The sequence below is a fragment of the Caretta caretta genome, chromosome 12, assembly GCF_965140235.1.
Source record: "Caretta caretta isolate rCarCar2 chromosome 12, rCarCar1.hap1, whole genome shotgun sequence".
Classification (NCBI taxonomy): domain Eukaryota; kingdom Metazoa; phylum Chordata; order Testudines; family Cheloniidae; genus Caretta; species Caretta caretta.
Window position 1 is genome coordinate 19,130,183 of NC_134217.1, and position 27,950 is coordinate 19,158,132.

Below are 27,950 nucleotides of genomic sequence, written 5' to 3' on the forward strand. Positions count from 1 at the left end.
CAGTGCAGAATTTCCCCAGGAGTCGCCAGAAATGTTTCTCTCAGTGGTACATGTCGGGGAGGCTCAAGCACCCTTTGCTTGCATGCGCCTATACGGCTGGTATAAAGTGCCCCGCCGACCCTGCTCCCCCGCAGCTCCTTCTTACTGCCTGTGATGGTCGCTGGGACTGCTCTCCTTGCATTTGCAAGCTCTCTCAGTGGTCATCGTTACCTTCTTCTTACTGTATATAGTTAGCTCTAGTTAGTTAACTTCAGTCAGTTTTAGCTAATTTTAGTAAAGTTCTGCAACATCATGATTTAGTGGAATTTTTGTCTGGTCCCTGGTGCTGAGGCATGCCTCGGTCATCAGACTTTAAGCCCTGCGCCTCGTACAGCAAGGCTATGCTCCTGAGTGACCTACACTCAAGCTGCTTAAAGTGCCTGGGAGAAGCTCATATTGGGGACCATTGCCAAATCTCCAAGGACTTTTAGCCTTGCATAAAGGAGGATCAGGAGGCCAGGCTGAAATTCCTGCTCATGGAAGCAGCACTGAGACCTCCATCTGAGCCAGAGTGGTCATACTCCGCACTGAGTGCCATGGCATCATTAAGGAGTGCTTCTCTTATCTGACTGAAGTCCCTGCACCGATCCCCATCCTCAGTGCCTAGAAAAAGGCATAAGAAACAGCATGCTGAAAAGGGGTGATCCTTGGCACCAAAGACTGCCAGGCCTGGGGATCAGAGTAGAGAGCAATATAAGCCAAAGCACTCAGTACCACAGAAGTAGGCACTGTTGACTCCAGCACCTATGCATGTACCATCGAGTCCAGTACCGTAAGATCCTTCTAGATCTGTGGCACAGCGCGATACCAACACTGTCTTGGTACCAACCACACCGGAAATGTTTGCTGCTGCTGCTGCTGGTTACTTTCTCTCGCTGTCGGTACCAGTATTGCCAGCAATACAAGAGTCGGCGTTATTGATGCTGGCAGGCAGGAGGAAACCCATTGGATCCTTTCAACTTTCAGTACTGTGCCCTTGGGTACCATCAAAAGGGAAACTGGCTATGCTGGACATAGTGCGGACCTCACCACCAAGGCACCGGTCTCTGGCACCGCTGGGAACAGCACCACCATAGTCCCCAGACAGAGATTCATCGTCTTCCAAGTTAGGGATCAGGTCTTACTCCTCCCATCCAAGGAACTGCTTTTGCTACTCTTCCAGGCATTTCTACTCTTCCATAGACCCAGGCATGGAAAAATCATTGAATGGTTGGCCAGGAGCTCACTGGGGACCTACACTGGTCCATTGGCCCTTTTGGAACCCATAGGGGTTTCCAGGACATATTCCAGATGCTCTTATTCACTGCCCTCGGAAAGAAGGGTGGCACCATCCCATCGGGCAGCACCCAGTCCGGATTCCGCTACCAAGACTAGAGGTAGCTCAATGGGATCCTGCTGATGCAGAAAGAAAGGAAGAGCTTCTCTGGACACTGCTGATGTCCTCTTTCCCAACGAGGCAGTCTTCCCTGGATGACTATAAGGTTCACCAAGTGTTGTTGAAGAGGGTGGCCTTAAATCTGGGAATACAGCTGGAAGTAGTGAAAGAGTCCTCCCAAAGCCTAGCTGACATTTTAGCCACTGCAGGCCTTTCAGAAGTAGCCCTGCCTCTCAATGAGGCCATCAAGCACTTGCTCCCACAAGAAGCCAGGCAGGAGTTCTCCTCACTAATGGACAAGGGAAAACTGGTGGCGAGGGCCTCTTTACGAGTTGCTTTAGATGTGGCTGACTCGACAGCCAGGTCCATGGCTTTGGCAGTTGCCATGCGCAGGAGTGGCTACAGTCTTTGGGGCTCCCACAGGAGGTTCAGCAGACCCTTCAGGACCTACCTTTCAGAGGAACTTCACTTTTTTCAGAGAAGATTGATGCGAAACTTCATGGTCTAAAAGACTCAAGAGTGACCCTTAAGTCTCTTGAATTGCATACTTCCGTTCCTTCAAGAAAGCACTACAGGCCTCAGCTGCCCCTCTGGTACTCTGCCCTGGCTGCCCATCAGGACCTGCAGAGGAAAAGAAATGGGGTTTAGGTGTAGGTCAACACCCCCTTCTACCTCAACATCATCGCATGCCCCACCCAGACATCCAGGGAGTTCTAAGCAGGTGTTTTGATGGGATACTTGAGGATGCCATACCAGTTTCTGTGATCCCTGTTTCTCCTTGATTTGCAAACTGTATGTCCCACTTCCTCAGTGCTTGGTTACGTATGACCACAGCCCGTTGGGTGTTGAGCAGGGTGTAAGTAGGATACACCCTCCAGCTTATTTCTACTCCTCCTTCCCACTTCCCCCCCATCCCTTCTCAGGGAACCCACTCGTATAGAAGTTCTGGTCTAGGAGGTTCAGTCTCTTCTTCAAGTGGTAGCCGTGGAAAAGGTTCTGCAGAATTTAAGAGGGAAGGGGTTCTACTCCCATTATTTCCTAATCCCAAAAGCCAACGAAGGTCTCAGACCAATTTTAGATCTGCCTCAGCTCAACTATCTCAAGAAAATAAAGTTCCTCATGGTCATGCTGGCATCCATTATCCCATTGCAGGATCCCAGAGGCTGGTACGTCGCCCTCAATTTGAGAAATGCCTGTATTCATGTATCAACATACCAAGGACACAGAAGGTGCGTCAGATTAGTAGTGAACTGCTCACATTACCAATTCACAGCCCTCCCATTTGGCCTGTCTGCAGCAAAGTGGGTGTTCACAAAATGTATGGCAGTAGTGGTGGCTTTCCTGGGGAGGTTCCGGTCTATCTTTATCTAGACAACTGGCGAGTCAAGGGCTGGTCAAGGCTCAGATAGTGTCCAATGTTCGACTCATCCACTCAACATTCAAGGCCCAAGGCTTTCTGATAAATGTAGAAAAGTCTAACCTTACTCTTATGCGAAGGATAGAGATAATTGGGGCCAGGGTCTACCTCCCAGAGTTCCCTGATAACACACCTCAAAGGTCATCAACTCACAACAGCTTGAAATTGTATGTGGCTCTCGGCTCACATGGCTTTGTGCACATACGTGGTACAATACACAAGGATGCACCTCATACCTCTTCCAGTGTGTCTGGCCACATTATACTCCCAAACTGCCACCATCTGGACATTGTACTGGTTACGGGTTCTCGTCTCTCTCTAAATTGGTTGTTGGACCCACTCACAGTTTATGCGGGCTTTCCCTTTATACGCCCTCAACCGTCAATGACCCTGGTCTCAGACATGTTAGTGCTATGGTAGGGAGCTCAACCGGGGCCCCTCAGAACTCAAGGCCTTTGGTCTCTGAAGGAATTTTCACTCCACATCAGTATCAGAGAACTCAGAGTGGTTTGTCTTGCCTTTTGGACCTTTCTGCTCCACATTATGGGCAGAGCTTGTTTTTTCTCACGGACAGCACTGTAGCCATGTTTTACCTCAGTGGGCAAAGATGAGCTAACTCTTCCCTTCTTTTCAAGAAGCAATGCAGCTATGGGAGTTTTACATAGCCCACTCAATCAACCTTGAGGTCTCTTACTTTCTGGGAGCGCAAAATGAGCTGGCAGATCACCTCAACAGGTCTTTCTCCAGTCATCATGAGTGGTCCCTGTGCCTGGATGTGGCAAGAGGCATTTTCCAGCAGTGGGGGACTCCCTGGATAGACCTATTTTCAAACAGGTACAACAGAAAGTATCACCAGTTCTGCTCCCTACAATGCTGCATTCTGGGTTTTATGGAATGCCCATGTGCAATCACTCAGAGAAGAAAAAACGGTTACTACCTTCTGTAACTGTTGTTTTTTGAGATGTGTTACACATGTCCATTCCACGACCTACCCTTCTGACCCTCACGTCGGAGTTTTCCAGAAAGAAGGAACTGAACTGGGCGCTTTCATACAGGTGTTATAGGATGGGCTGGCAGAGAGCGCTTGATCTGCCCCAACAGGTACCATGGAAGGGAAAATTTCAGGCGACTGTGCTCTGGGTGTGCACATGCTGCAGTGGACATGTGCAACACATCTCGAAGAACAACAGAAGGTTTGTAACCATTTTTAGTTCCTGTCTCCAACTATGTATGGACATTTGGCATAATTTCTTTAAATGACCCCTTCCCATCTCACAGATGTCCTTAACTATTGTAAAAAAGAAAAAAATCTTTAAAGAGGCTTTTGTTGGGTTATTACACAGTCAGTTTTTCTTGGATAAGTTCCCCATGCTTAAACTGAGCTACTGGGACAAAGGATGCTAAGTAGAAATTATTTTGATATAAGTGGGTATTTAGAACAGAGATACTGCTGTGTTTACTGCAAAACTTTGTACCATATATCCATAATATGGTTATCTGTCACAAGTATTAACATCTAACCTTAATAACAGTGTCCCTAGACTGTTCTAGCAGTATTTCTGAGGTAAAATTCCTAAAATATCTCAATCAGTTAATAAAGATTATTGATATTATGCATGCAAAACAGGCATGCAAATGCTTGCTCAGAAATGTACTAGACCTCAGGGCTTCAACTTGATGAAAACCAGACTCTATCAAATAAATTGCTCTTTGGTCTAGAACATGATGGTGATGGTTTATAATTAACTTGACCAAAAGGACAGAAAAACAATTGACAAAATTGTATTGCCCTTCTAAAAAAAATAAAAGTAAAAATCAGAGAAAGCTTTGAGATATGAATTTACTATAAATGGCATCTGAAGTGATTAAGGTGAGAAGGGCTGTGCGCTGGAGAATTCTACTCTGCTTTGGAGCACTTTGTCAGCCAAATAAGTAAGAGCTCTTCATTATTATTTTTTTCTGTTCTCCCCATGTCACTATGGTAATTGCAATGCAGTGGTTGCTATAGCAAAAATGATTAATTCTTCAGTTGCTGCTGTCTGTTATGTTAGCAGAGGCTTTCATGAGATACCCATACTCTCTTTAGTATGAATCATGGTTGTCAAATATGATTCTTTTATAATTTGTTATTAAAAAGTGGTTTTGGGATTTCACATTTTGGGAGAACCTCTGAAAAATCAAGCAATTTCTATTTAAATGCCTTAGTGTGGATTTTGGAGCCCAACTTTAAACAACCAGGTTTGGAAACTTTTGGCTCTTCTGTTTAATAGGACATATTTTTCTCATCTCTTTATACTATACAAATAGCAAAATTATGAGAAATTTACACAATTCACCAGAGTACAAAAGATGGAAGTTATTAGGTGGTTGGTACTTGTTGTTAAAGAATAAATTCAATTAAGTTGCAATATATGAGTATAAAGGTGATTCCTAAATTGACCGTTTAAAATAACCTCTGTGGGTTTGATAATCTTCACAAATTACCATCAGGTTTTCTAGTTTGTACAGGGTCTGTGCTCTTCATATATGTAAACAAGGCAGTTACGTGCTTATATAACTTAAATTTATAAGTGTTCGTTATTTTATTCAATCTGAAACAAATTCATTAGGGAGTAGTTGGTTGAATGAATAGGGCACGGAACTGGGAGTTAGGGTGTTCTCTTCCCAGCTCTGCTACTGACTTACTGTATGTCTTTAGGCAAGTCATTTCACATCACTGTGGCCCAGTTTCTGCATCTCTCAAATAAGGATAATGATGCTTACCTTGGTTTTGTAAAGTGCTTTACAGTTCTTTGGATAAAAAGCATTATATAATTGCTAAGTGGTGTTAGTATAGAAAGCTGTCTTTGGCTCCATTGTGGAAAAGTTTATGAAAATAATGGGCATGTAGACTCTGTATAATTGGGCTTTGTTAATGGCCATTGAGTTTAGATTAACCAAGTGTGTCTCTTAAATTAAGTGAATAAAAACTGTTTTGCATGGATTAATGAGTCTCTTACTGTTCATTCAGTAGATCTATTCGCTTCAGTAGAGATTTAAAAATTAGTTTCATCATGGACATTTGATTAATTAATTTAAATGTTTGAGCTCGCTTAAATCAGTAATTCTGCTTTATTTAGACTGTGAAGAGGTACTGTTTGTATGTCTGACTGTGTTAAGTAGTTCCCCAAGTGAAACTAGCTCACGCTGTGTTTGCACAGTCTGTGCTGTAGACAAAGATGACAAGATTCTGATGATTTTCTGAGGGCAGCATATACCAACCTCCTCGTTGGTTCTTTCCATTCCTCCTTCATCATTATTCTCATTTGTTGTTTTCTTTGCTTCTGCTAGGGCTGCCTGATCTGTGTACTCTCCTACTGAATGGTATAGGCTCATGTTCATTCATGATAACTTTGAAAAATTTTCCTCACTGACAAAGCTTAGGCTGGGGACATTGTTATATTTAAGTTGCTTAGCTGTACTTTTAAAGAAAATTGAGAATGGTTAGATTCCTTTGATGTTAAAGCCAGTTTTCCAATAACAATATTATGATTGTCAGGCAATCCCCCTTTCCTGCCCCCACAATAATTAATGTGAAATTAAGGTTATAAAAATATAAGTTACTTAACGAAAAAAACGCCTAAAAGAATGTTTTTAAAGAAATGATAAAAACAAGAAACACTAGCCTGGATATTCAGAGTTAATTATACTTCAATGTAAACAAATTATAAAGTATGGAAATGCACATTTTGAGATTACCCAAATAACCTTAACTCTGTCCTTAACCCAACATACCTGTTGCACCTTGCATGAAAGGTAAATGTAATTTGATGAAGGATTTTTAATTAAAATCTATAATAAGCCTATAGCTGTCAAAATCTGAAATACACTATATTTGTTCAATCTGCCTAAGGCAGTGGTTCCCAAACTTTTTACCTTGCACCCCCCTCCCCTTTCCCTTGTCTGCGCCCTCCCTCATGGAACCGGGGTCAGTCTGTAGCACCAAGATGGGGGGGACACGGACAGGGGTTAAAGGGGCCGAGGCTGGGGCTACAGTTGGGGGTGGGGACTGGGGCCAGGAGCAGAGCTGGGCGGCACTCCTTCCCCACCCCCTGTGGGGGGCTGGTTTAGGCTGCAGCCACCCCATCCCCCAACATTCCTCTGTGCCCTCCTAGGGGGACGTTCTCCACAGATTGAAGACCTCTGGCATAAGGAGTCATATTATGGAGTTGTGGCTTTAGTTTTGTATTTACACCTCTATATAATAAGTGTGATTTCTCTTTCACATTGTGTCCACCTAATTTTTGTTCCCTCCCTTAAGAGGTTTCTAACCACACACAAATTTGTATTACAACTGTGCTCCTGTGCCATTTTACAACTTAGTTGTTCCCTTTCACAATTGCACCAATTAAAATGTGTTTGTATACTGTGACTAGGATGAACAGTGTCCCTGTCTCCAGCTTAAAGGACTCTCTACGGAGCCTGACATCCAGTAAGACAACACTTTTATGTTTGAAACCTTGTACATTTGGGGGGAATTGTCCTGACTGAAAAGATGTAAAAGCCTGGCTTTTTCCAGCAACTCTGTGTGGTCTTAAAGAAGAAAGAAGAAGTAGTTTTAGTGATGTGAAGACAGGTACTCTTCAGTTCCAGTGCTATGGCAATGTGCAGAGATACTTCAGGCTGATAACTACTCCGTTTGCGGAGTCACTGAAGCAATGTGGAAGTGTGGTTTTGAGGCTATAATTGTTCTTTGGTTTTTCTGTAGGCAGCAACACAGTGTTAAGGTTGTTAACTTACCTTAACTGTACACTTTCATATTTCTGCGTAACCTTACCTTTTTTAATTTCTACCGTTTTTTGGACAAAAATTCTAATGAGGGGTTTTCCGTTAAATCAATTGATATTTACAATCACAACAATAATTTAACTAGAGGGTGAAGGGGTTTTGCTTTCAGTATTCTAAAACACTTAAGGAAATATTCATTGTGACAGTGTTGAATGATGAACTGCACTCTGAGGTTTCATGCTGTTCCACACACTGTACCGCTTCCAATCTCCCCATATGGCTTTCCTTTCTCCACCTTCAGGTTGTGGGGGGGAATATGGAGGTGGGGGTAAGAGAATCATAAGTGGATTGGGTGACCTTTGAGGAGAAATGGGCTCTAAATTCCTTCCTGAAATTCCCAATTCACCCTTCATGAGTCTCTCACTTTCCTCCAGAGTGCCCACCTCCCAATCTCATGTTGCTCTTTCTCTTGTGCATGCCTTAAATTCCCTTAAAACTTTTATTCCCTTAAAACCATCCTTCCTCCTGCAAGATCCACAGAAACTTCTTTTCTTTTGAAATAGCAGCCACCCCTTTCCAGTCATAAAGCACCGGCAGGAGATGTAATACTATCAACAAACTCTTCAGCCACTTTCACTGGAAGCCAACACTCCATCCTAGGGAGCATATCAGCACAAGGCAGGAATAACAGCAAAACAATGCTACCTAGATCAGCATTAATTTGTTGGCTAATCTTCTGGAAGGGAAAGATGCCACATAAAGCAGCGTGCTCCTACCCACCTTTCCACATGTCCTGATCCCTGTGGAGGTGCTACGTTGATAGAAAGGGAAGGCAGCATCCATGGCAAAAGCTGCAACCATTTCCATCCATCCTCCCTTTCATGCCTCTCAGCAGGGATCCCTTATGTTTTTGTCCCTTCCATCAGCATAGGCAGAGAAGAAAATAAGGGCCCTAATTTATTTTTTCCCCAAACTCTCTTGAAAGAGCTTTTTACTTGCCTGCAGAAAGGATATGATTTTTGCCCATGTGTTCTGAGTTTTGGTTCCAGATCAGTGACTGTTCCTGAAAAATTTTCTCTGTTTTCCCCTCATTTGCCAATTTGGTGTAAGTTGCTGGCACGGTGCAAATGTCTTTTAAAAAAACACTTTGGTATTACTTATTTTTTCCACAGTGCTAGGGTAGGTTGGCACAATTGTGGATTATTTTGCTTTCTTGCAAGCAGTAAACTCATGGTGATACAGTGCATGACCCTTGTCTGTTTTTCCTTGTTAAACAGTCTGATCTCATCAACATTGAAAATACCATTGACAATATTACTTGCTTAACAATAACAAAAATCCCTTAACCAAAATTCAGTAGTACAGCAGTCAGCATTTTGCTTTTCCTCATGTTTTTATTGCTAGCACAGACAATAGTGGTACACTTTGTCACAACAGTCAACTATCTGTAGAACATTGGATAGTTTCATGCTGTGCAACCAGGCCTTATGCCATCTGTTTCAACAGTGGCCAGGCTATCTGTTTCAGCATAAACTTTAGCAGAAATTCATGTCCTATATCGGTCTTTTTATGCATGCTTCTCTTCTTTTTTTTTTAATTTCCAGTTAACTCTCTGTTCTTTAAAATCTCACCATTTCAGCTATGGCATGACCTTGGCTGTTAGACCCTGTCCTTACTGCCCAGGGAAGTATTGTTTGCCGCTCTCAGTTGAGCAATGGTTAAATGCTGTTCTTGTTATCAAGCTGCTAGCACAGTTTCCTTGGAAAGGTGTAGTCAGGGATTTTAGAGAATCAGAATTGATTTGCTTCTAAAAACAAGAAAGCTGTGGAGTTCTGTAATGCCTGGAGATCCTTGACAGTCATAAAAGCTTTTCACAGCTGCTTGAGATGTTGTGATTCACATCTCGTATACTTCTTTAGAAGAAAGATTTAAGATAATCAATAGCCACTAATGACAGGTTTCAGAGTAACAGCAGTGTTAGTCTGTATTCGCAAAAAGAAAAGGAGTACTTGTGGCACCTTAGAGACTAACCAATTTATTTGAGCATGAGTGAGCTGTAGCTCACGAAAGCTCATGCTCAAATAAATTGGTTAGTCTCTAAGGTGCCACAAGTACTCCTTTTCTTTTTTCTAATAGCCACTAAGTTAACCTTTATTTTATTTGAATATAAAGCTCAGTACTGTGGGTTGTCTTCCTGACTGCCCATAGGACAATATTTTTCGTGTTTTGAGCACTGTCACAACAGGATTTTTACCTCCTTATTTTATTACTGTTCTTACAATTTTAAAAGGCAAGATCAAGGTGAAAGAGGAAGAAACGAATGTATGAAGTGACAGGGATTAGGAAAACAAGAATGAACCATATACAGAGTAAAACAAAAATGAACTAATGTACATAGTGACAAAGATCCTCCTCTACTTTGGTGGGTCCTGAGCTTATTGGCCGATTTGCTCTCCTCAGAGATTCACAACAGCCCTCAGTTTGGCCACTTTCGTGGCTCAAATCTGCTCTTTTACTCAGATAACCTCGTCACTGGCCAGCATGGGGAAAAGAAAGGAGAACAATCCCCACAGTCTCTGCTGATCCACCAAGTGGGTCGGGGAACAGCCCAGAGACCTTCCCCTCTGGTGGAACCCACAGTTCAGGTCAACTCCTCCTGTGTCTGATCAGGAGTTGGGAGGTTTGGGGGGAACCTGGGCCCGCCCTCTACTCTGGGTTGCAGCCCAGGGCTCTGTGGACTGTTGCTGTTTAGAGTGCCTCCTGTAACAGCTGCACAACAGCTACAACTCCCTGGGCTACTTCCCCATGGCCTCCTCCCAAAACCTTTATCCTCACTACAGGACATTTCTCCTGGTGTCAGATAAAGCTTGTACTCCTCAGTCCTCCAGCAGTGTGCCTTCTCGCTCTCAGCTCCTAGTGCCTCTTGCTCCCAGCTCCTCGCATACACACCACAAACTGAAGTGAGGTCCTTTTTAAACTCAGGTGCCCTGATTAGCCAGCCTGTCCTAATTGATTCTAGCAGTTTCTTCTTAATTGGCTCCAGGTGTCCTACTTAGCCTGCCTGCCTTAATTGGTTCCAGCAAGTTCCTGCCTGTTCTGCAACTGCCTGTTACCTTACCCAGGGAAAAGGGATCTACTTAATCTGGGACTAACATATCTGCCTTCAAACACTCTCCTAGCGCCACTCCTCCCTCTGCCCTGCCAGGGGGCACTCCCCCACCCACCCCCCAAACTTTTGGACCTGGCCCAGTTTCCCCAGAACTCGCCCGCCCGCAGGGGAGCGAAGCTGGGATGGATTTGAGGTGGGGGCGGTTCTCAGAAGGAGCAAGAAGAAGCTGCCTCAACGACGCCAGGGGTGGGAGCCTGGGCTGGCAGCTCTGGTCCCTGTTTCCCCTCGACCGAGCCTGGCAAGCGTATTGCTCCGCTGCCCTGCCTCCAGCAGTGGCTGTGGCCTGGGAGGGAGCCGGGATTGGGCCAGACCCCGGGCGGGGGAACCTGGACCCGCCGCTTCCCAAGATGGGGCCTAACTACGAGGAAAGCACATGTCTTAAGGACCAGCCACTGCAGGGCCCACTGCTCCTGAGGGGACTCAACCTGGACTGGAGGGACTTGGCCGCTAGCCCTTTCCTGTGGGGCAGCGCTGTTTGCAGCCCCACACCACGCTTTGTTTAGCTGTACGGATTTTTTATTTGTATGTGAAATAAAAATGCGTTGAGTGCTTTCCACACAAAAAAAACCACTCTCCTGTTGCCATCTGGCCTGACCCTGTCATAATATATATATATGAAAATGCATTAAAAATAACTTCAGTTAAATGGAAATAATAACTCGTCCATACCTATGACTTTCAGAACCAAATGTCTCTTGCATAGTCTTTCTTTCACCCAGGAGAACAACCAGCTTTCCTTCTGGTACTTGGGGGAATTTTTCTTCTCTGACCTCTCTGTAAAGAACTGTAGAGAAAGGTATGTTAGAGTCCTTTGTTATTTGTGATATGTGAGCAAGGCAGCACGCAACAGAGGCTTTTTTAGCATCTATAGCCACAAGGACAAAGAGAATAGAAGATGCTCAGGGCCAGATTATTTTGCAGTATCTAAGATTCCAGATGCAATTATGTTGCACTCAGGTTAGAACCTAGCTGCTTACACTTCTCTTAGCGTTTTAGAGTGTTAATTTAGTGTATGGGTTTTTTTAAATTTTTCACCATTTTCCAAAAACATTGTTTTCACCTAACATATTTGGAGTAGTCTGTGAGTAGTAATCACTGTCAGGTATTTCAGAAAGGAGTAAATTGAATTCTGACATTAAGGAAGGCAAAAGTAGGATCAAGGTGTAACTGGTCTGAGTACCCAGTTAAAGTAAAAGTAATATGATGACAACTCCAAAAGTTCCTATGGAAGACCTAACTGTGATCCTCTTAACATGTACTCTGGCTCATTGTGTCTGTACTTTATGATATAGACTTCAATTACGTACTGATTTCCACAAGTCTCCAGCTTTATTGTGGGCACAGGTTGGAAAGCATGTAAAACACCTTTACAGAGTGGCAGGGTTTCTGTGGAACCATGCATCATGTTGGACCAAATTCTCTTTTCATTTACCATTGTGTAAATCCATTGATATCAAATGACTTACTCTGAATTTACAGTGCAGGATCTGCATCTTCAGTGCACTTGGACAATGTGCAGTGAATGATGTAGGAATCAACATCTTGATCAGTGAAGATAAAAGTAAATACTATAAAAATGTTTGATTCATTATGCAACAGCCCATCCTATGCACTGAAATTAGGCAGGATCCTGCAGAAATTCTAGTGATTGTAATTAAGGATAGTATTAAATGCATACACATAATAATTTCAAATCAGAGACATGTTAGAGCAGAGGTGGGCAAACTATGGCCTGTGGCCACATCTGGCCCCTGGGACCCTCCTGCCCAGTCCCTGAGCTCCCGGCCCAGGAGGCTAGCCCCTGGCCCCTCCACCACTGTTCCCCTTCCCCTGCAGCCTCAGCTCACTACGCTGCTGGCACAATGCTCTGGGCGACGGGGCTGCGAGCTCCTGGGGAGCGCAGCTGCAGAGTCCGGCGTGACCCGGTGCTCTGTGCTGTGCGGTGGCGTGGCTGGCTCCAGCTGGGCCGCACCACCAGCCACCAGTGCTCTAGGCAGCGCGGTAAGGGGGCAGGGAGCAGGTGTGATTGGAGAGAGGGCAGAGGAGTTGGGGGTGGTGGTCAGGGGGTGGGGCAGTCAGAGGGTGGGGAATGGGGGTTGAATGGGGGCAGGGGTCCTGGGTGGGGGCAATCAGGAAGGAGCCAGGGATGGATGGGGAGGCAGGGGGCAGTCGGGGCAGGGATTCTGGGGGCGGTCAGGGACAGGGAGTGAGGGAGCGTGGATAGGGCTGCAGTCTTGGTGCAGGGGCCGTCGGGGTGAGAAGCAGGGAGGCAGGAGCCAGGCCACGCCTGGCTGTTTTGGGGAGGCACAGCCTCCCCTAACTGGCCCTCCAAACAATTTCCGAAACCTGATGCAGCCCTCAAGCCAAAAAGTTTGCCCACCCCTGGGTTAGAGGTATATCATTTAAACACTAGTTCTTATACTGTAATCAGTAAAATAAAGTCAGTAAGTATATTCTCATTTCAAATGCTGACACACCAACGTTAAGTTTGGAATCAGTTACAAATAAAAGACAGTAGATGGCTTTGTAATTTTGTTTATTTTACACGGCCTGCTGCACAAACTCCTGTCTAGATTAGAAATAATTGTTTACATAAAATTATAACATGTATGGGGTAGATCATCATGTTCATGAGGAATGGAAGCTGTTACCCGATGAAGCTGACAGGGTTGCAGTTTTTTGACAAAGGGTTTATGTCAGTGCTGGATGATTATCATTTGCTACAGCTTTGAGAGGGAAAGAAATTAACAAAGCTGCAGCAGCAATTTCTTTGCTGTTCGAGCTGAAACCACACAGATCCTAGTGTCACCATTATAATTCAGATGACAGGACTATGCCAAGGTGAAGATGTGTAATTTACTGAAAAGCTAGATGCCAGCAGAGCAGTGAATCTCATAAAGTGACTGGGAGGTCTCTTTGGAAAACCACTTGCTATGTGATTTTGTTTTAGAGTATATGTTTAGGCTACAATAATATTGTGTTTTGTTTTTCTATAGTAGATTATAACTTTCCTTTAGTAACTGTAATGTTTATAATCTAACTTCAAACATTATTATTATCCCCTCAAGTCTGACTTTAGGATAAATTGAAAAGATTTGAGCCATTTAAGTGAAAGTGTTTATATTTATAATTAATTAGAAAACTTCATCTGCAAGTAATTTTTCTGATAGAACTATTGTCATTACATGTTTAAAGCTATGTTCCTAATAATTATTTTCTAGACAGTACACACTTTGAGTCACAGTGCTTAGAGATCAGATTGATAAAATGATTTAATAAATGTACCTGCTATTTGCAGAGATGGGCAGGTTATTATAAAAATATCTTTTCATCCATTAAGTTTGTTTTTGGAAATGGGATGCATAAAAGCTAGTGAATAATTTTGAATTTTTCTCAAATTGTTCCTGGGTTTCATAAGGTCTGTGTAATATATTTTTATAAAATTTGAGATAAGTATGCATTTTACAATTCATATGTATTTGTTGCCATTCTTTTCTGCAAAACTTTATCTGTATTGATGATTTGAATCTCAACACTAAGGATCAAAATTGTACCATGGGTTGGGGGACGGTATTGTGAAGGGCTAAGACTGGTCTTTCACATGCATGTTAAAATGTCAACTGTGTTAGGAGAGGATAGTGGCCAGAGTGTAGTGGATTTCAAACCCAGAAAATGTTTAGGTTATGGTTACGACTCCAAACTGAATTAAGGCTACAACTCAGATTAATTCGAAGTTTCCTCAGTTTTGGATTGAAATCTCATTGGATGAAATTTTCACCAGATCCAAACTGGAACCACTTTCAAATTTTAATCTGGCACACAACCAAAATGTATCAGCGGATGGTTCACAGTCCCCCAAACCAAAAAAAATTGAAGGGATCAAAAACTGAGATTCTAGTTTTGGCTAAAAAGAAAAGGAGTGCTAGTGTCTAGTAATAATTAAAAATTTGTGTTCTGACAGTTAAAAACATTTTTCTAGTTTCCTTTTATCCATTAGTTATTTTAATTCAAGGAACATGTAGAACACACTACACTGTTGGTTCAATTTACATGGACTTGAATCTATATGAAAGCAAGCTAAAGTTTACATTGAGTGGCCTATAGATTGTTGCACATATGGTTAATCTTGTCCATGTAAAAACACGTTTTATTTGATTTGGGGGGAAGTGGGAGGGTTGGATTTATTTTGTTTTGGGATGGTCTTTTTGTATGCGTACATTTTGTATTTTAGTGATGTGTTGGGTTTTTGGGTTGTTACTTTTTGGTATTTTTCCCCCCATGCATAAGTGGCATTTGGGGAAAATTGATCCAAATTAACATTAACAGCCATTGTGGGATGTTTTTGTTCTGCTTTGCTTTCTCCTAGAATGGTAAAACCTCATCATACATCCTCTCCAGATCCTGTACACAAGCAAACTCCTGTCTGCAGAAAATTGTACTTTTCTCAGAATTTTCCCTTTAACAAAACCACTCCCAGTGGAATTTTCCTTTTATGCTTCAAATTAAAATTTTTTTGGAGTACCCGAACGTCCTTTTTCCATGTTCTGTTTGGTAATTGTGGGATTCTGGACATAAAATCTTATTTAGTTTGTTATGCTTATTAGTTTAAAATGACAGATGAAGCAGTCATCTGAAATAATGATTGTGCGCCTGAATTAAAACAAATTGGGATTTTGTAAGGGGATTTTGTAATTTCATCAGGACAAAGAAAGATTTAGGGCAGATCCACAACTTTTTCCCAAGGGTAATTGTGAACTGGTATGAAATGCTTCAACAGAAGGTATACCTGGGAGCCATCAGGCCTCCATGGGTTGACAAGGCCAGAAGATGTGTGAATTAGGAGGTGGCTAAATTTGCACATGATCAGGGAGGATCGGTGGTTACACACTCAAAATATATTTAGTGCCTCAAGTTATTCAGGGAAGATGGGGTGGTACTTCTGTCTGATCAGGGAGTGAATATATTTTTGGCTGATGCTGAGGAGAGAATTGCTAACTAGATGGACACCCAGCTTGGGGTGGCGGGAGGCAGCCATGCTAATTGCTGGCACCTCCTGGTGGCTGGTGGGGTGACTGTTCCCAGATAAACTGTAATTAGAAGTAGACTTAGAGAGTTGCTTTCCCCTAAGGAAGTTGGGGGGATGAGGTTGGAGCTCTCAGTGTGTGGAATAGCTCCAAACTCATATGAGAGGATGACAGCGGGGTTGCAGCAACAGCCTTGACCCAGTGTGAAGTGGTGCTGACAGCAGCCCTCTGACAAGGAGGGCTACACATAAGAGTTACTGCCAGATAGTTTTCAGGTGAGTTAAGTGAATAAAATTTCAGCCTAGTTAAACCACATCCCTGGTGTCTTGTCTTTCTTTCTGCACATCCAGGACAATCCTTTTGCTATACTTTGCAGATCTCCATTTACTTATCTGAAAACGTAAATATAAACCTTTCGTGCATGATTAAAATGTGGTGCTGGTGAGGTTTAAATGTAAATAAATCAACCCCAAACTGCCATTCTGTTAACAAATATTTTCTTAATATAAAGTAATTTTCCTGCTAAAAATCTTAATTACATAATGGAAAGGCTGCAGTACTGTCTACCATTTGTATCTATACATCTTTAAGATGTAAAGGCTAAATAAAAGAGATGTAGTTAAACTAGTGGAATTGTTATTTTCATGCCTGTTAAATTAGATCTGCAGTAATACTGATTTATGGTCAGTGAAATAGCTAAATTCTGTTTTAAAGTTTTAACATTGTGAGATTTATCAGGCTTCAGTTTTTAGATAATTTTTTAGTATTTCACAGGTGTTTTACTATATGCTTTAAGTTTTTATTTGGATAGAACTAGGGCATCTGGAAGTCAGTAATCTTTTGAAGATAAACAGAAAGCATTTGTCTAAATGAATTAGGTTGTGTATTGAGATGAGTTCTGTTAGTTGGATATTCATGCTCCGTGGTCTTACAGCTCATTCTGCCAGGTCTAAGGAAGTATCAGTGGTATGCCTCTATAATGTTTCTATCTTGTAAGTCTGCAAGATAGCTATCTGGAGTTCTGTACACATATTTACTTGCTCAACTCAATTTAGCATCTTGATCTCATGGTAACTTTCATAGGGCAGTTATATAATCCTCATTTCAATATGTAAAAAAGGGATAATTTTACTTTTGAGTACTTGGAAATGTATGGGACAAATGTGCTAAAAGTGACATTCTTGAAGAATTGTGAACTATGTGAATTCAGACTTGCCTTGTGCAAGAAGACAAGAGCAGCTGTCTATTGTAATGACGTAACTTGAGTACTGTTTTATTTTTTTACCCATGTAGGTGTCTATATATACAAACTTTTGCATGTCTGTCTATCCAGTGCTCCACTCACAGCACAAATCACTTCAAAAATGAAATGCATTGTTTGTGGAGATGGACTGCTGTAAAAACTAGTCATTCTCAAAGGCAAACTATGAGGACAATAAAAAGCAAGGAGTACTTGTGGCACCTTAGAGACCAACAAATTTATTTGGGCATAAGCTTTCATGAGCTATGTCAAGGTTCCTCCCCCACTCTGAACTCTAGGGTACAGATGTGGGGACCTGCATGAAAAACCTCCTAAGCTTATCTTTACCAGCTTAGGTCAAAACTTCCCCAAGGTACAAAATATTCCACCCTTTGTCCTTGGATTGGCCGCTACCACCACCAAACTAATTCTGTTTACTGGGGAAGAGCTGTTTGGACACGTCTTTCCCCCCCAAATACTTCCCAAAACCTTGCACCCCACTTTCTGGACAAGGTTTGGTAAAAAGCCTCACCAATTTGCCTAGGTGACTACAGACCCAGACCCTTGGATCTTAAGAACAATGAACAATCCTCCCAACACTTGCACCCCCCCTTTCCTGGGAAATGTTGGATAAAAAGCCTCACCAATTTGCATAAGTGACCACAGACCCAAACCCTTGGATCTGAGAACAATGAAAAAGCATTCAGTTTTCTTACAAGAAGACTTTTAATAAAAATAGAAGTAAATAGAAATAAAGAAATCCCCCCTGTAAAATCAGGATGGTAGATACCTTACAGGGTAATTTTAGATTCAAAACATAGAGAACTCCTCTAGGCAAAACCTTAAGTTACAAAAAAGATACACAGACAGAAATAGTTATTCTATTCAGCACAGTTCTTTTCTCAGCCATTTAAAGAAATCATAATCTAACATGTACCTAGCTAGATTACTTACTAAAAGTTCTAAGACTCCATTCCTGGTCTATCCCCAGCAAAGACAGAATATAGACAGACCCACAGACCCTTTGTTTCTCTCCCTCCTCCCAGCTTTTGAAAGTATCTTGTCTCCCCATTGGTCATTTTGGTCAGGTGCCAGCGAGGTTACCTTTAGCTTCTTAACCCTTTACAGGTGAGAGGAGCTTTCCCCTGGCCAGGAGGGATTTCAAAGGGGTTTACCCTTCCCTTTATATTTATGACAGGCTAAAACCCACTTCATCAGATGCATGCAGTGGAAAATGCAGTAGGAAGAGATAGATAGATAGATAGATAGATAGACACATGAAAAAATGGGTGTTGCCATACCAACTGTAATCAGACTAATCAATTAAGGTGGGCTATTATCAGCAGGAGAAAAAAACCTTCCGTAGTGATAATCAGGTGGCCGATTTCAAACAGTTGACAAGAAGGTGTGAGTAATAGTAGGGGGAAAATTAGCATGGAGAAATAGTTTTTTACTTTGTGTAATGACCCATCCACTCCCAGTCTTTATTCAAGCCTAATTTAATGGTGTCTAGTTTGCAAATTAATTCCAATTATGCAGTTTCTCGCTGGAGTCTGGTTTTGAAGTTTTTTTTGTTGGAGAATTGCCACTTTTAGGTATGAAATTGAGTGACCAGAGAGCTTGAAGTGTTCTCTGACTGGTTTTTGAATGTTATAATTCTTCATGTCTGATTTGTGTCCATTTATTCTTTTGTGTAGAGATTGTCTGGTTTGGCCAATGTCAGTTACTCTTTTTTCTTTCTGTTGAAATGTATTTTTACATTTAAGATTTGAAATGGGAACTTTTCTGCATAATGGATCAAAATTAAAATTTCTTTAACAAAGAGAAATGCACTTGCAGCTTCAAACAAAAGTCAAACTACATGACATGTTGACAAGATTAAGTATTTCAAAAATTCTAATTGTTCTTGACACTTGTCTAATCTTTATATTTTATCAAGATTTATACAGGCTATTCTGTATGCACAGTTAATTTAATGTTCTTCTAGAAGAACATTTGGTTTTGCAAATATTAATGAGCTGATAAAGTTGTTTTTTCTCTTTTTTTGGCAGATGGGGATGGGCAAACTGAGCATTTACTGCCAGCCTGTGCTGATGTAATTTGTCAAAAAAGTGCCATCTACTTATCTAAACCAGGACTGAATCAGGTATCCTGAGCTTCCATTTGCAGAGACAAAGTTGAATACCATGTTTAATGTAGGGAATAAGAAAAACAACCCAGAAGAACTCCAAAACAAATTTCCTGCAACATTAGCTTGTAATGAAGGGAAGAAATGTTTTTTCTTTAATAATTGGTTAGAAGTTGTGTTCTTGATAGAATACAATCTATAGATCTTTAAAGGGAGAAGAAAAACTATTTACCAAGGACATCGTTATTTCTTAGTGAAAAGAAAAAATACTTGAAAAAAATATTATTGATACCATTAATAAAATGATGAGGCCTTCTGCATGTTCTTCTCCATGGACAATTGGGGCAATTAACAAAGCTTTTGTCTTATAATGGCCCACTTAATTTATGTTAGTCCTCCTGGATGGGCTGGGGGGGAGGGAGGGGACGATTCCTGTGCCTGGGTTCACAACATCAGAACAAACGTTTTCAAAGTTATAAAGCAAAACTTACATATTTCCTTTTGCATGGAATACAGACATTAAAGTGAGATTAATGAATGCAGCAACTTACAAAATTTCAGTCTAAATACATTCTTATAAGACTAATACTTATTTTGTACAAAACTAACATACAGGGGAGCTCGTTTGGTTTCCATCTATGAGTCTGTCACTTCTTAGCTAATGCCTAGAGCCTTGGCCAGAGGTGGCACTTGGTTTACCAGTATCCTACCACCCACTCAAAATGATGCCTGAAATGAGCAATGTAGTAGCATTGGTGCCTTTTAAAGACCAGTTTTTGGTTGAAAAATTGGAAAATTCAGGCTGCATTCATCAAATGAGTATTTAATGACCTATGCTCATTAAATAAGTGAGTTGTTTTAATGTAAAATATTCATTAGCATAGACTATATAGAAAAGAATGAAATATTTGAGGTATCCTGTTTAAATAAACTGTTTTTAAAGGATATGTCAATTTTTACATTTATCACAAGTAGCAAAATATTTGGGGCTAAATTTTCACAATGTTTTGCACCCTTTACACATCTGAACAATGGCTTTTAATCATAGACGTGCATTTTTACACTGATGCACCCCCTGCAATTCTGCAATAACATTTTTGAGATGAGGTGACCAACTCTGTACCTAAGTCCCATTATCAAAAGTGATTTGGGCTCTTAGGAGCCAAAGTCTTACTGAAAGTCAAGGAGATTTAGGGTCCTAAGTCACTTTTGGAATTGGGATTTAGGTGCCAAAGTATAGCTGTTTGGAAAATGTGCGTTTGTTGAACCTGAAATTTCTTACAAAAGCCAGTCAGGTTCAACAAACTTTCCTGTGTTGTTGCCTAGGTAGCTAATAGCAGTGGTCAAATTGGCAAGAATGTCAATTTCGGTCAGCAGCTCCTACCCTGGGGAATATATTTTGGTCCAGAAACACTGTTTCCAAAATGAATTTTTGAAGCGATTCCAGGTCATGAAAATTTTCAAATATTTTGTTGAGTTCTAAAACAGATCAACCAACCGACAAACTCAAATTTCTTACAAAACAGAAATCCCGTGTTTCAGTAGCTCTACTCTTAAGTCACAAAGACACCTTTTGAAATTGTACCCTAGGTGAGTTTTATTTTTTAATTATGTAAAGTGGTCTTGAAAACTGGGATAACAAAAAAATGTGGTTGGAATTTTTATTATTTTCAAATCTTTCTGTTCAGTTTTGTCATCTAGCTTAGATATTTTGCCATTAATAGTTGCTCATAAATAGGAAAACAGAGCATCCCTTATAAGTAAATCCATTTTCTTTCTTAGAATAAACAACTGTCCTGTTTACTCCTTTAAAAATATATATATACACACTTAGAGTTTGAGAGTTAAATTTTATGCATTGCCTAGAATAAATTAAACTAAAGCATGTAAATACATTGTATAAAATACAGGACTGAAAATGTTTGAATATATAATTGTTTTAGGATAATATGGTGCCAATGATGCCATATGATGGAAATTAACAAAGGAATTGAAGAAATAAGTCTCTTTTATTATCTGTCTCATAATATTTTGTGTTTTATTTTGTTTTTAAGGCACACTCATTCCTCTTTGGAGGCCTTCTATTTTTTTTCTACATTGTAAACAGAAGTCATAGAATCGGAAGATTTTCAGTAGCACTGTAATGTCCTCATTACATCCATCAATCTGCATGTCAGTTTTACAGTAATAAAATAATCACCAAAACCCCTTAGACCATTTTCTGCTAAAATAGGAAATAATGAGACTAATGATAATCTGCTGTGTCATCACTGGCAGAAGAAAACAATAGGCTAATTTTATTGACTCATATAAAAGTACTTTAAATGTGTTCGGTAATTTAGAATATATGCACCCCATGGAATCAGAGCCTGCAGTTTATAAGGCTACTGTTTATGAAATAATATTCCTGTGAGGGTGAAAACAGAATAATAATTCATATTTCCTCCCAGCAATTTCTTTTCAATGAGGTGCTATAATGAGTATAAATGGGTTAGTTTCTCTAAAATCACTTCAGATATGTGAAAATTTATATGATAGGTCTTTCACAGGTATGGAAACTTGTGTTTTGGCCATAAAGGTTGTATGAGTGAATGATGCCATGTGAAGTAAAACTTGTATTCATTGTTCTGACTCGACCAGTGGTTTTTTAAGATACTATTTTGCACCATAGTTCCTGGATATTTTCTGTCTGACAAATTAATGTTCGGGAATCTGTTATTACTTTGGTGTACGCATGTAATGCCCTTAAGATTGACACCTTCTGTTTCTCATTTTCAGATTCATTGTCCTAGACTTTTCAAAAGTCGATCTGCTTACAATAACCAAAAAATATTTATCAAAACAAATGGGTATATGGATGCAAAACAATTTTTGAAAAACAGAACAGAGGAATCTACTTATTGATTTCTATTTTGATTTTTGACCCTTTTATTTAGGCAATCATAAATAGTTTTGTATATCTTCATGATAGTGCAAATTTGGTAAATTGCATGTGCAAACATTTTCTATTCAGAAACAATAACAAAACAGTATTTCAGACCATGGGTCTAATCCTTAAGCCTTCTTGAGTTGTGCTCATGGCAAGACAAAAACATCTGTCCCATTTATGCTTCCTCCTAGTCTTAGAACTCATTTGGCTCCAGTGCAAATTTGAAAAATTTTAGGACTGCTGAAATTTGTGTCTGTCTGACTACAGCCCCAAGGAAGCATTCCAGCATCCAGGGATAAATGGCATGCAACAGAACTCCTGTTACACTTCCTTCTCTCAGCCACACTTCGAGCACAATCTCTACAGCAGTGGTCACCAACCTGTCAATCGCAAACGACTGGTCAATCCTGGAGCCTCTGCCAGTCGATCGCAATCTCTTGGCTGCTAAAAGTCCGGCGTCTCAGTGGAACTCAGGCAGGCTGTCTGCCTGCCCTGGCCCCACGCCTCTTTGCGTGCTGCCCCCGTCCCCAGCACCATCCCCGCAGCTCCCACTGGCCAGGAACCTGCCAATGGGAGCTGCAGGGGTGGCACTTGTGGGCAAGGGCAGCGCATGGAGACCCGTTGCCCTCTCTCCTCCAGGGGCCGCAGAGACGTGCCAGCAGCCAGCTGTTTCTGGGAGCAGCCTGGGGTCAGGGCAGGCAGGCAGAGTCTGCATTTCACACCCCACTCCTGCACTCCAGCCCGGAGCCCCCTCCTGCACCCAAACTCCCTTCTAGAGCCCTCACCCCCTCCTGCACCCCAGTCCCCTGCACCAGCCCGGAGCCCCCTCCTGCACCAAACTCCCTCCCAGAGCCCACATTCCTCACCCTCTCCTGGACCCCAAACTCTGCAGCCTGGAGCTCCCTCCTGTACTCAAACGGCCTCCCAGAGCTTTCACTCCTGCACCCCAATCCCCTGCCCCAGGCTCAGCCAATGCACACCCCACAGCTGAGAATGTTACACTGACTTGTGGTGATCCCTAAATGATTTTGTATTTATAAACCACAAATGATACCAATAAACAGTAAAACTCATGAAATGTCCAGTGAATTCTATGAGATTAGGTGCAGTGTGACCATATGACCCATGCACCCAAACTCTCCCTCCCAGAGCTGGCACCCCTCACTCCTGCACCCCAACCCCCTGCCCCAGGCTCAGCCTGGAGCCCCCTCCCACACTCAGAACCCTTCGTCCCCAGCCCAGAGCCTGCACCCTCTCCCACATCCCAGTCCCCTGCCCCAGCCCAGTGAAAGGAGTGAGGGTGGGGGAGAGCGAGCGATGAAGGGAGGGAGGAATGGAGTGAGTGGTGTGGGGCCTCGGGGAAGGGGCCGGGTAGATCCTGTGTTGATCGTACATTCAAAAAATGATCTTGTGCGTAAAAAGGTTGGAGACCACTGATCTGCAGCATGCGCTGAAAGAGTGAAGTGATGATGAGTCAATTATACTGTACAGGCTTTATAGTACCTGGGATTCCCCAACACTAGGGCAATTTTCAGTTGATAAGACCAGTCGCTTTGAGTTTCTGGGATGTTGTAAAAGGGCAAAGTGGGGGACCAGGTTCTGGCCCTATATTTTAAGAGCAACAATCTAATTGATGGCCTTCAGCCATACTGCTCTTTTGTGCACTTGTCTCATCATGATTTACCAGATTAGGAAAGTCAGAATGAGAGATCTTTAAGAAACACCTACGGGCTACAGGAAGTGGTGCTAAAGCTCCCTTAGGGTGGTATTCTTCTGTTCTGCTGGAAGTGCTATCTTTCAAGTGAAGTGTAAAATGACTTATGAAGATTAAAGATCCCATGGAACTTTTCACTAGAGTATGGTTGTTTACCATGGTGACATGGCTTCATACCAGATAGTGGAATTATATTTCTTCTTCGAGTACTTGCCCACGTCAATTCCATTCTGGGTTTGTGCGCGCTCATGTGCACAGTAATGGGAAATTTTTTGCCTTAGTGGTATCTGTAGGGTCAGCTGTGGTGCCCCCTTGAGTGCTGCGGTTATGCTTCGCTATATTAGGTACTATCGGCCCTACACCCTCTCAGTTCCTTCTTACCACCCATGATGGTTGGTAGGAGCACCTTGTCTTGCATTGCAAGTGCGTTAGCAGTTCTTACAGCCCATTGTTCTGTCTCCTTTTTATTTAGTTTAGTTAGACCATTACGTTAAGTGTTAGTGTAGTTTAGTAGTTAGAGTCCCGGCTGGGACTTCATCTCGGAGTGGGGCATGCCCCGTTCCCCAGGCTTTAAGTCATGCTCATCGTGTAGCAGGTTGATGTCCATTAGGCAACCCCCCGATAGCTTTTTAAAGTGTTTGGGGGAAGTCCCATAGAAAAGACAAGTGCAGGATCTGCAAAAGCTTTCACCCTCAAACTGAAAAGGAGCGGGCTATCTGCTTGAGGGTCGTCCTCATGGAGGATGCACTTCTTCCTGCCTCAGAGCCCTCCCCAGTGGACTCCATGCCTAGCAAGGGTGGTTGCCTCTGCGGTGACCATGAGGCACAGCTCCTGGCTATAGTCCTCTGCGCTGTCCCAGGAGATGCAGACCACTCTGCAGGACCTCCAGTTTGAGGGAACAGGGCTCTTCTTTGAGTTAACTAATGTATGGCTCCATGGCCTTAAAGACTTCCATGCCACCTTCAACAAGCTAGGAATCTGTTCTGTCCTCCACCTCCTCTGCCGAAATCCTGGTATGTCTCCCGAACAAGCACCTACAGAAAAAAGAACAGAGACAAGGGGTTTAAGTGGCAGCACCCTTCGTCTTCCCGTTCCTCTGCCCAGTCTGGTCCTTCCAGAAACCAAGGTAGCCAGAAGCAGACATTTTGAGGGTGTGCCGAGGATGGCGCCCCAGTCACTTTCCAGGATCCACCTTACTCTTTCCTCAGCCGCCTGCACCCCTTCCTGTCAGCCTGGTCGCTGCTGACCTCGGACCATTGGGTGCTTGACATAATATTTTCAGGCTACATCCTGCAGTGCGGCCTGGCTCCAGGCGCAGCACAGACAGCAAGGCCCAAACCCAGGCGAGGCCGGGGTTCTCTCCCCCGGCCTGATCCCTGCCCCGGCCTGGGCCAGCTGGGGCCAAGGAAGGGGCACCTATCCTGCAGCCCTAGCCCCGGAGCTAACATGGCAGGGAGAGGTGCCTCTCCTCCCCAGCCCAGGTGCTGCTGCAGGGAGAAAGAACTGGGGGGAGTCCTCTCCCTGCCATATCCCCGGAGCACCCTCCTCACCCCAAACTCTTCATCCCTAGCCCCACCCCAGAGCCCAGCCAGAATCCTCACACCTCTGTACCCCAACCTTCTGCCTGAGCCCCTCATCCCTGGCCCCACCCCAGAGCCTGCACCCTCAGCCGGAGCCTTCACACCCCTACAAGCCAACCCTCTTCCCCAGCCCTAAGCCTTCTGCCACACTCCAAAACCCTCGGCCCCACGCTTATCATATGAATTTTGTTATGTGCACCAATATGGAGGTGATGTCACACATCACTTCCATATTGGTGCACATAACAAAATTCATTCCGCACATACACTGCTCTGAACCGCCCTATACAGTCTTTTACAAGGACAAGGTCCAGCTGCAGCCACCCTGGCCTTCCTGCCCAAGGTGGTCTCATAGTTTCATACTGGCCAAGACATTTATTTACGTGTCTTTTTTCCTAAGCCACATAAGTCAGAGGAGGCGAATTGGCTGTATTCCCTAGGCATCAGAGGGGCGCTAGCCTTCTACATTGAAAGGACCAAGCCATTCCGCAAATCAACGTAATTATTCCTTGCGATGGCCAGCAGGATGAAAGGTCGTCCAGTGTGTGCTCAAAGAATTTCTTCTTAAATCACTGCCTGCATTTACTGGGTCAGGCAAAGGTGCCACCTCCAGCAATCGTAACCGCCCATTGAACAAAGGTACAAGCCTCTTTGCAGCTTCCCTAGCCCAAGTGCTGATCCAGGACATCTGTAGAGTGGCCACCTGATTGTCCATCCATACATTCACGTCCCATTACGCATTTACCCAGCATGCCTGGGAAAATGCTGGCTTTGATAGAGCAACGTTACAAGCCGCAAGACTGTGAACTACAAGCCCACTTCCGAGGATACTGCTTGTGAGTCACATAGAATGGAATCAACACGAGCAAGCACTCAAACATGAAAAAACGGTTACCTACCTTTTCGTAACTGTTCTTCGAGATGTTTTGCTCATGTCCATTCCATTACCCACCCACCTGCCCCTCTGTTGGAGTTGCCGGCAAGAAGAAACTGAGAGGGTGTAGGGCCGGTCGCACCTAATATACCAGTGCATAAGTGCGTCACTCAAGGGGTGCCACAGCCAAACCTATGGATACCACTAAGGCAAAAAATCTCTGATGATTGTGCACGTGGGTGCTCACACACCTAGATGGCACACACCTACCTCATAGGGCTGAACAGCTACCTTGTTCCACTACAGAGGCAGATAAAATAATCCCTATGTATTAATTACCTCCGTCACAGGAATGTTCAGAGTTTTGAATTCCTTGGTGAAAAGAGCTGCAGAACAGTAGTAGATGTGAAATGATGATCTCTTTAATAGCATCAGATACTTTTAGCAAATAAAACGTACACCTCTAACTCCAGTTATTTGTTGCTTTTTCAGTGGATACCAGTGTTGCAGGACTTCAGAAATAAGGATGCAGTCTGGGGTTTTGTGCCGTATGAAAACAATCAATCCTCAGTTCCAATTACTCTTCACATTGGAGATTACAATATGGATGGCTACCCAGATGCTCTTGCCATACTAAGGAATACTTCTGGAAGGTACAGTATGTATGAAGCTAAAAGTAAAAACACTATCAAAACATATATCCAAATATCAGTTCATGCAATTTTAAGAATTACACCATTGATTAGAATAATGTGTATGAAATTTTTAGTGTTAGATTACCTCACTCTTCTTCATAAAGTGAATAGTTAATTTTATATTTACTAAGCATTTTCCTTCTTAAAAGGTTTACATTTTGCATGAAAATTGTAAAATACATCATAGCATAGGGCCAGATTGTGGCTCAACATGCCCAACTGCACAGGGAAGTTAAGAGGGGAAAAAGGACTTCTTGCTTCAATGTTCTAGATCACCAGGAGATCTTGTATTTTGGAGAAGCAATTGATTTAGAGGCATCTGTTATATTGCCAATAGTTGTGTATGTTCCAAGCTTAATTAAAGTTAATAGAGGGGCTCTCAAATGCAATACAATTATTTTTTGTTTAATAGGGAAGATAATTCTGTGTAGGGGGTAACTGGGAAACTCTGGGAGTGTGAATTTATTTATTTATTTGTGAATATCTACAAGTTTTTTTCTTGAACTTGCACTGCTTCAGTCTGATGAATTGCTCACATTGGAGTCTCCTTCACCTGCCTTATCCTCAGTTCTCAGTGAGCACCTGAACAGTGATTTAAATAGGAGTTCGCTGTCCATTATGACTTATGGAAAGCTCAGCTCATTTTCCAGTCTCCAAAGTTCAGCAGTCTGGTTTCTTTCTGCCATTTGTTTCTGTTAGTGCTGAGGTTTGATGTCTTTGTCCTTGTTGTGTATATTGAATCCATCTCACAACCCAGTAATTTCCCTTTCTTTCATCTTTTCTTTCTCTCCAAGACACTTAAAGTTAGATTTAGATAAGGTGAATCTTCGCTATCTTATTTTTCCCGTGTTCCCTTCCTTTCCATATTTTCTTTTACTCCCTTCTCTATTCCTCAGTCGCTTTTGTCGTTTTTCTGTTTTCTTTCTCCTTTCAATCTCTGCCCCCATTTGTTCTTTAATCCCAAATATGGCTTCTTTCCTCTTTCCTTCGCCCCAACTC

The 27,950-nt window shown here is 42.5% G+C and overlaps 1 protein-coding gene across 3 annotated transcripts in view; it reads left to right on the top strand.

Annotated features, from left to right (window-relative positions):
* The window catches only part of ITFG1 (integrin alpha FG-GAP repeat containing 1), a 219,357-nt gene that overhangs the window by 80,390 nt on the left and 111,017 nt on the right, over positions 1–27,950 (top strand). For all 3 annotated transcript variants that reach the window (XM_048816944.2, XM_048816941.2, XM_075118373.1), the window contains 2 exons: positions 19,083–19,177; positions 26,749–26,909. In XM_048816944.2, coding sequence (XP_048672901.1) covers positions 19,083–19,177; positions 26,749–26,909 — 256 coding nt within the window. The remainder of the gene's footprint in view (positions 1–19,082; positions 19,178–26,748; positions 26,910–27,950) is intronic.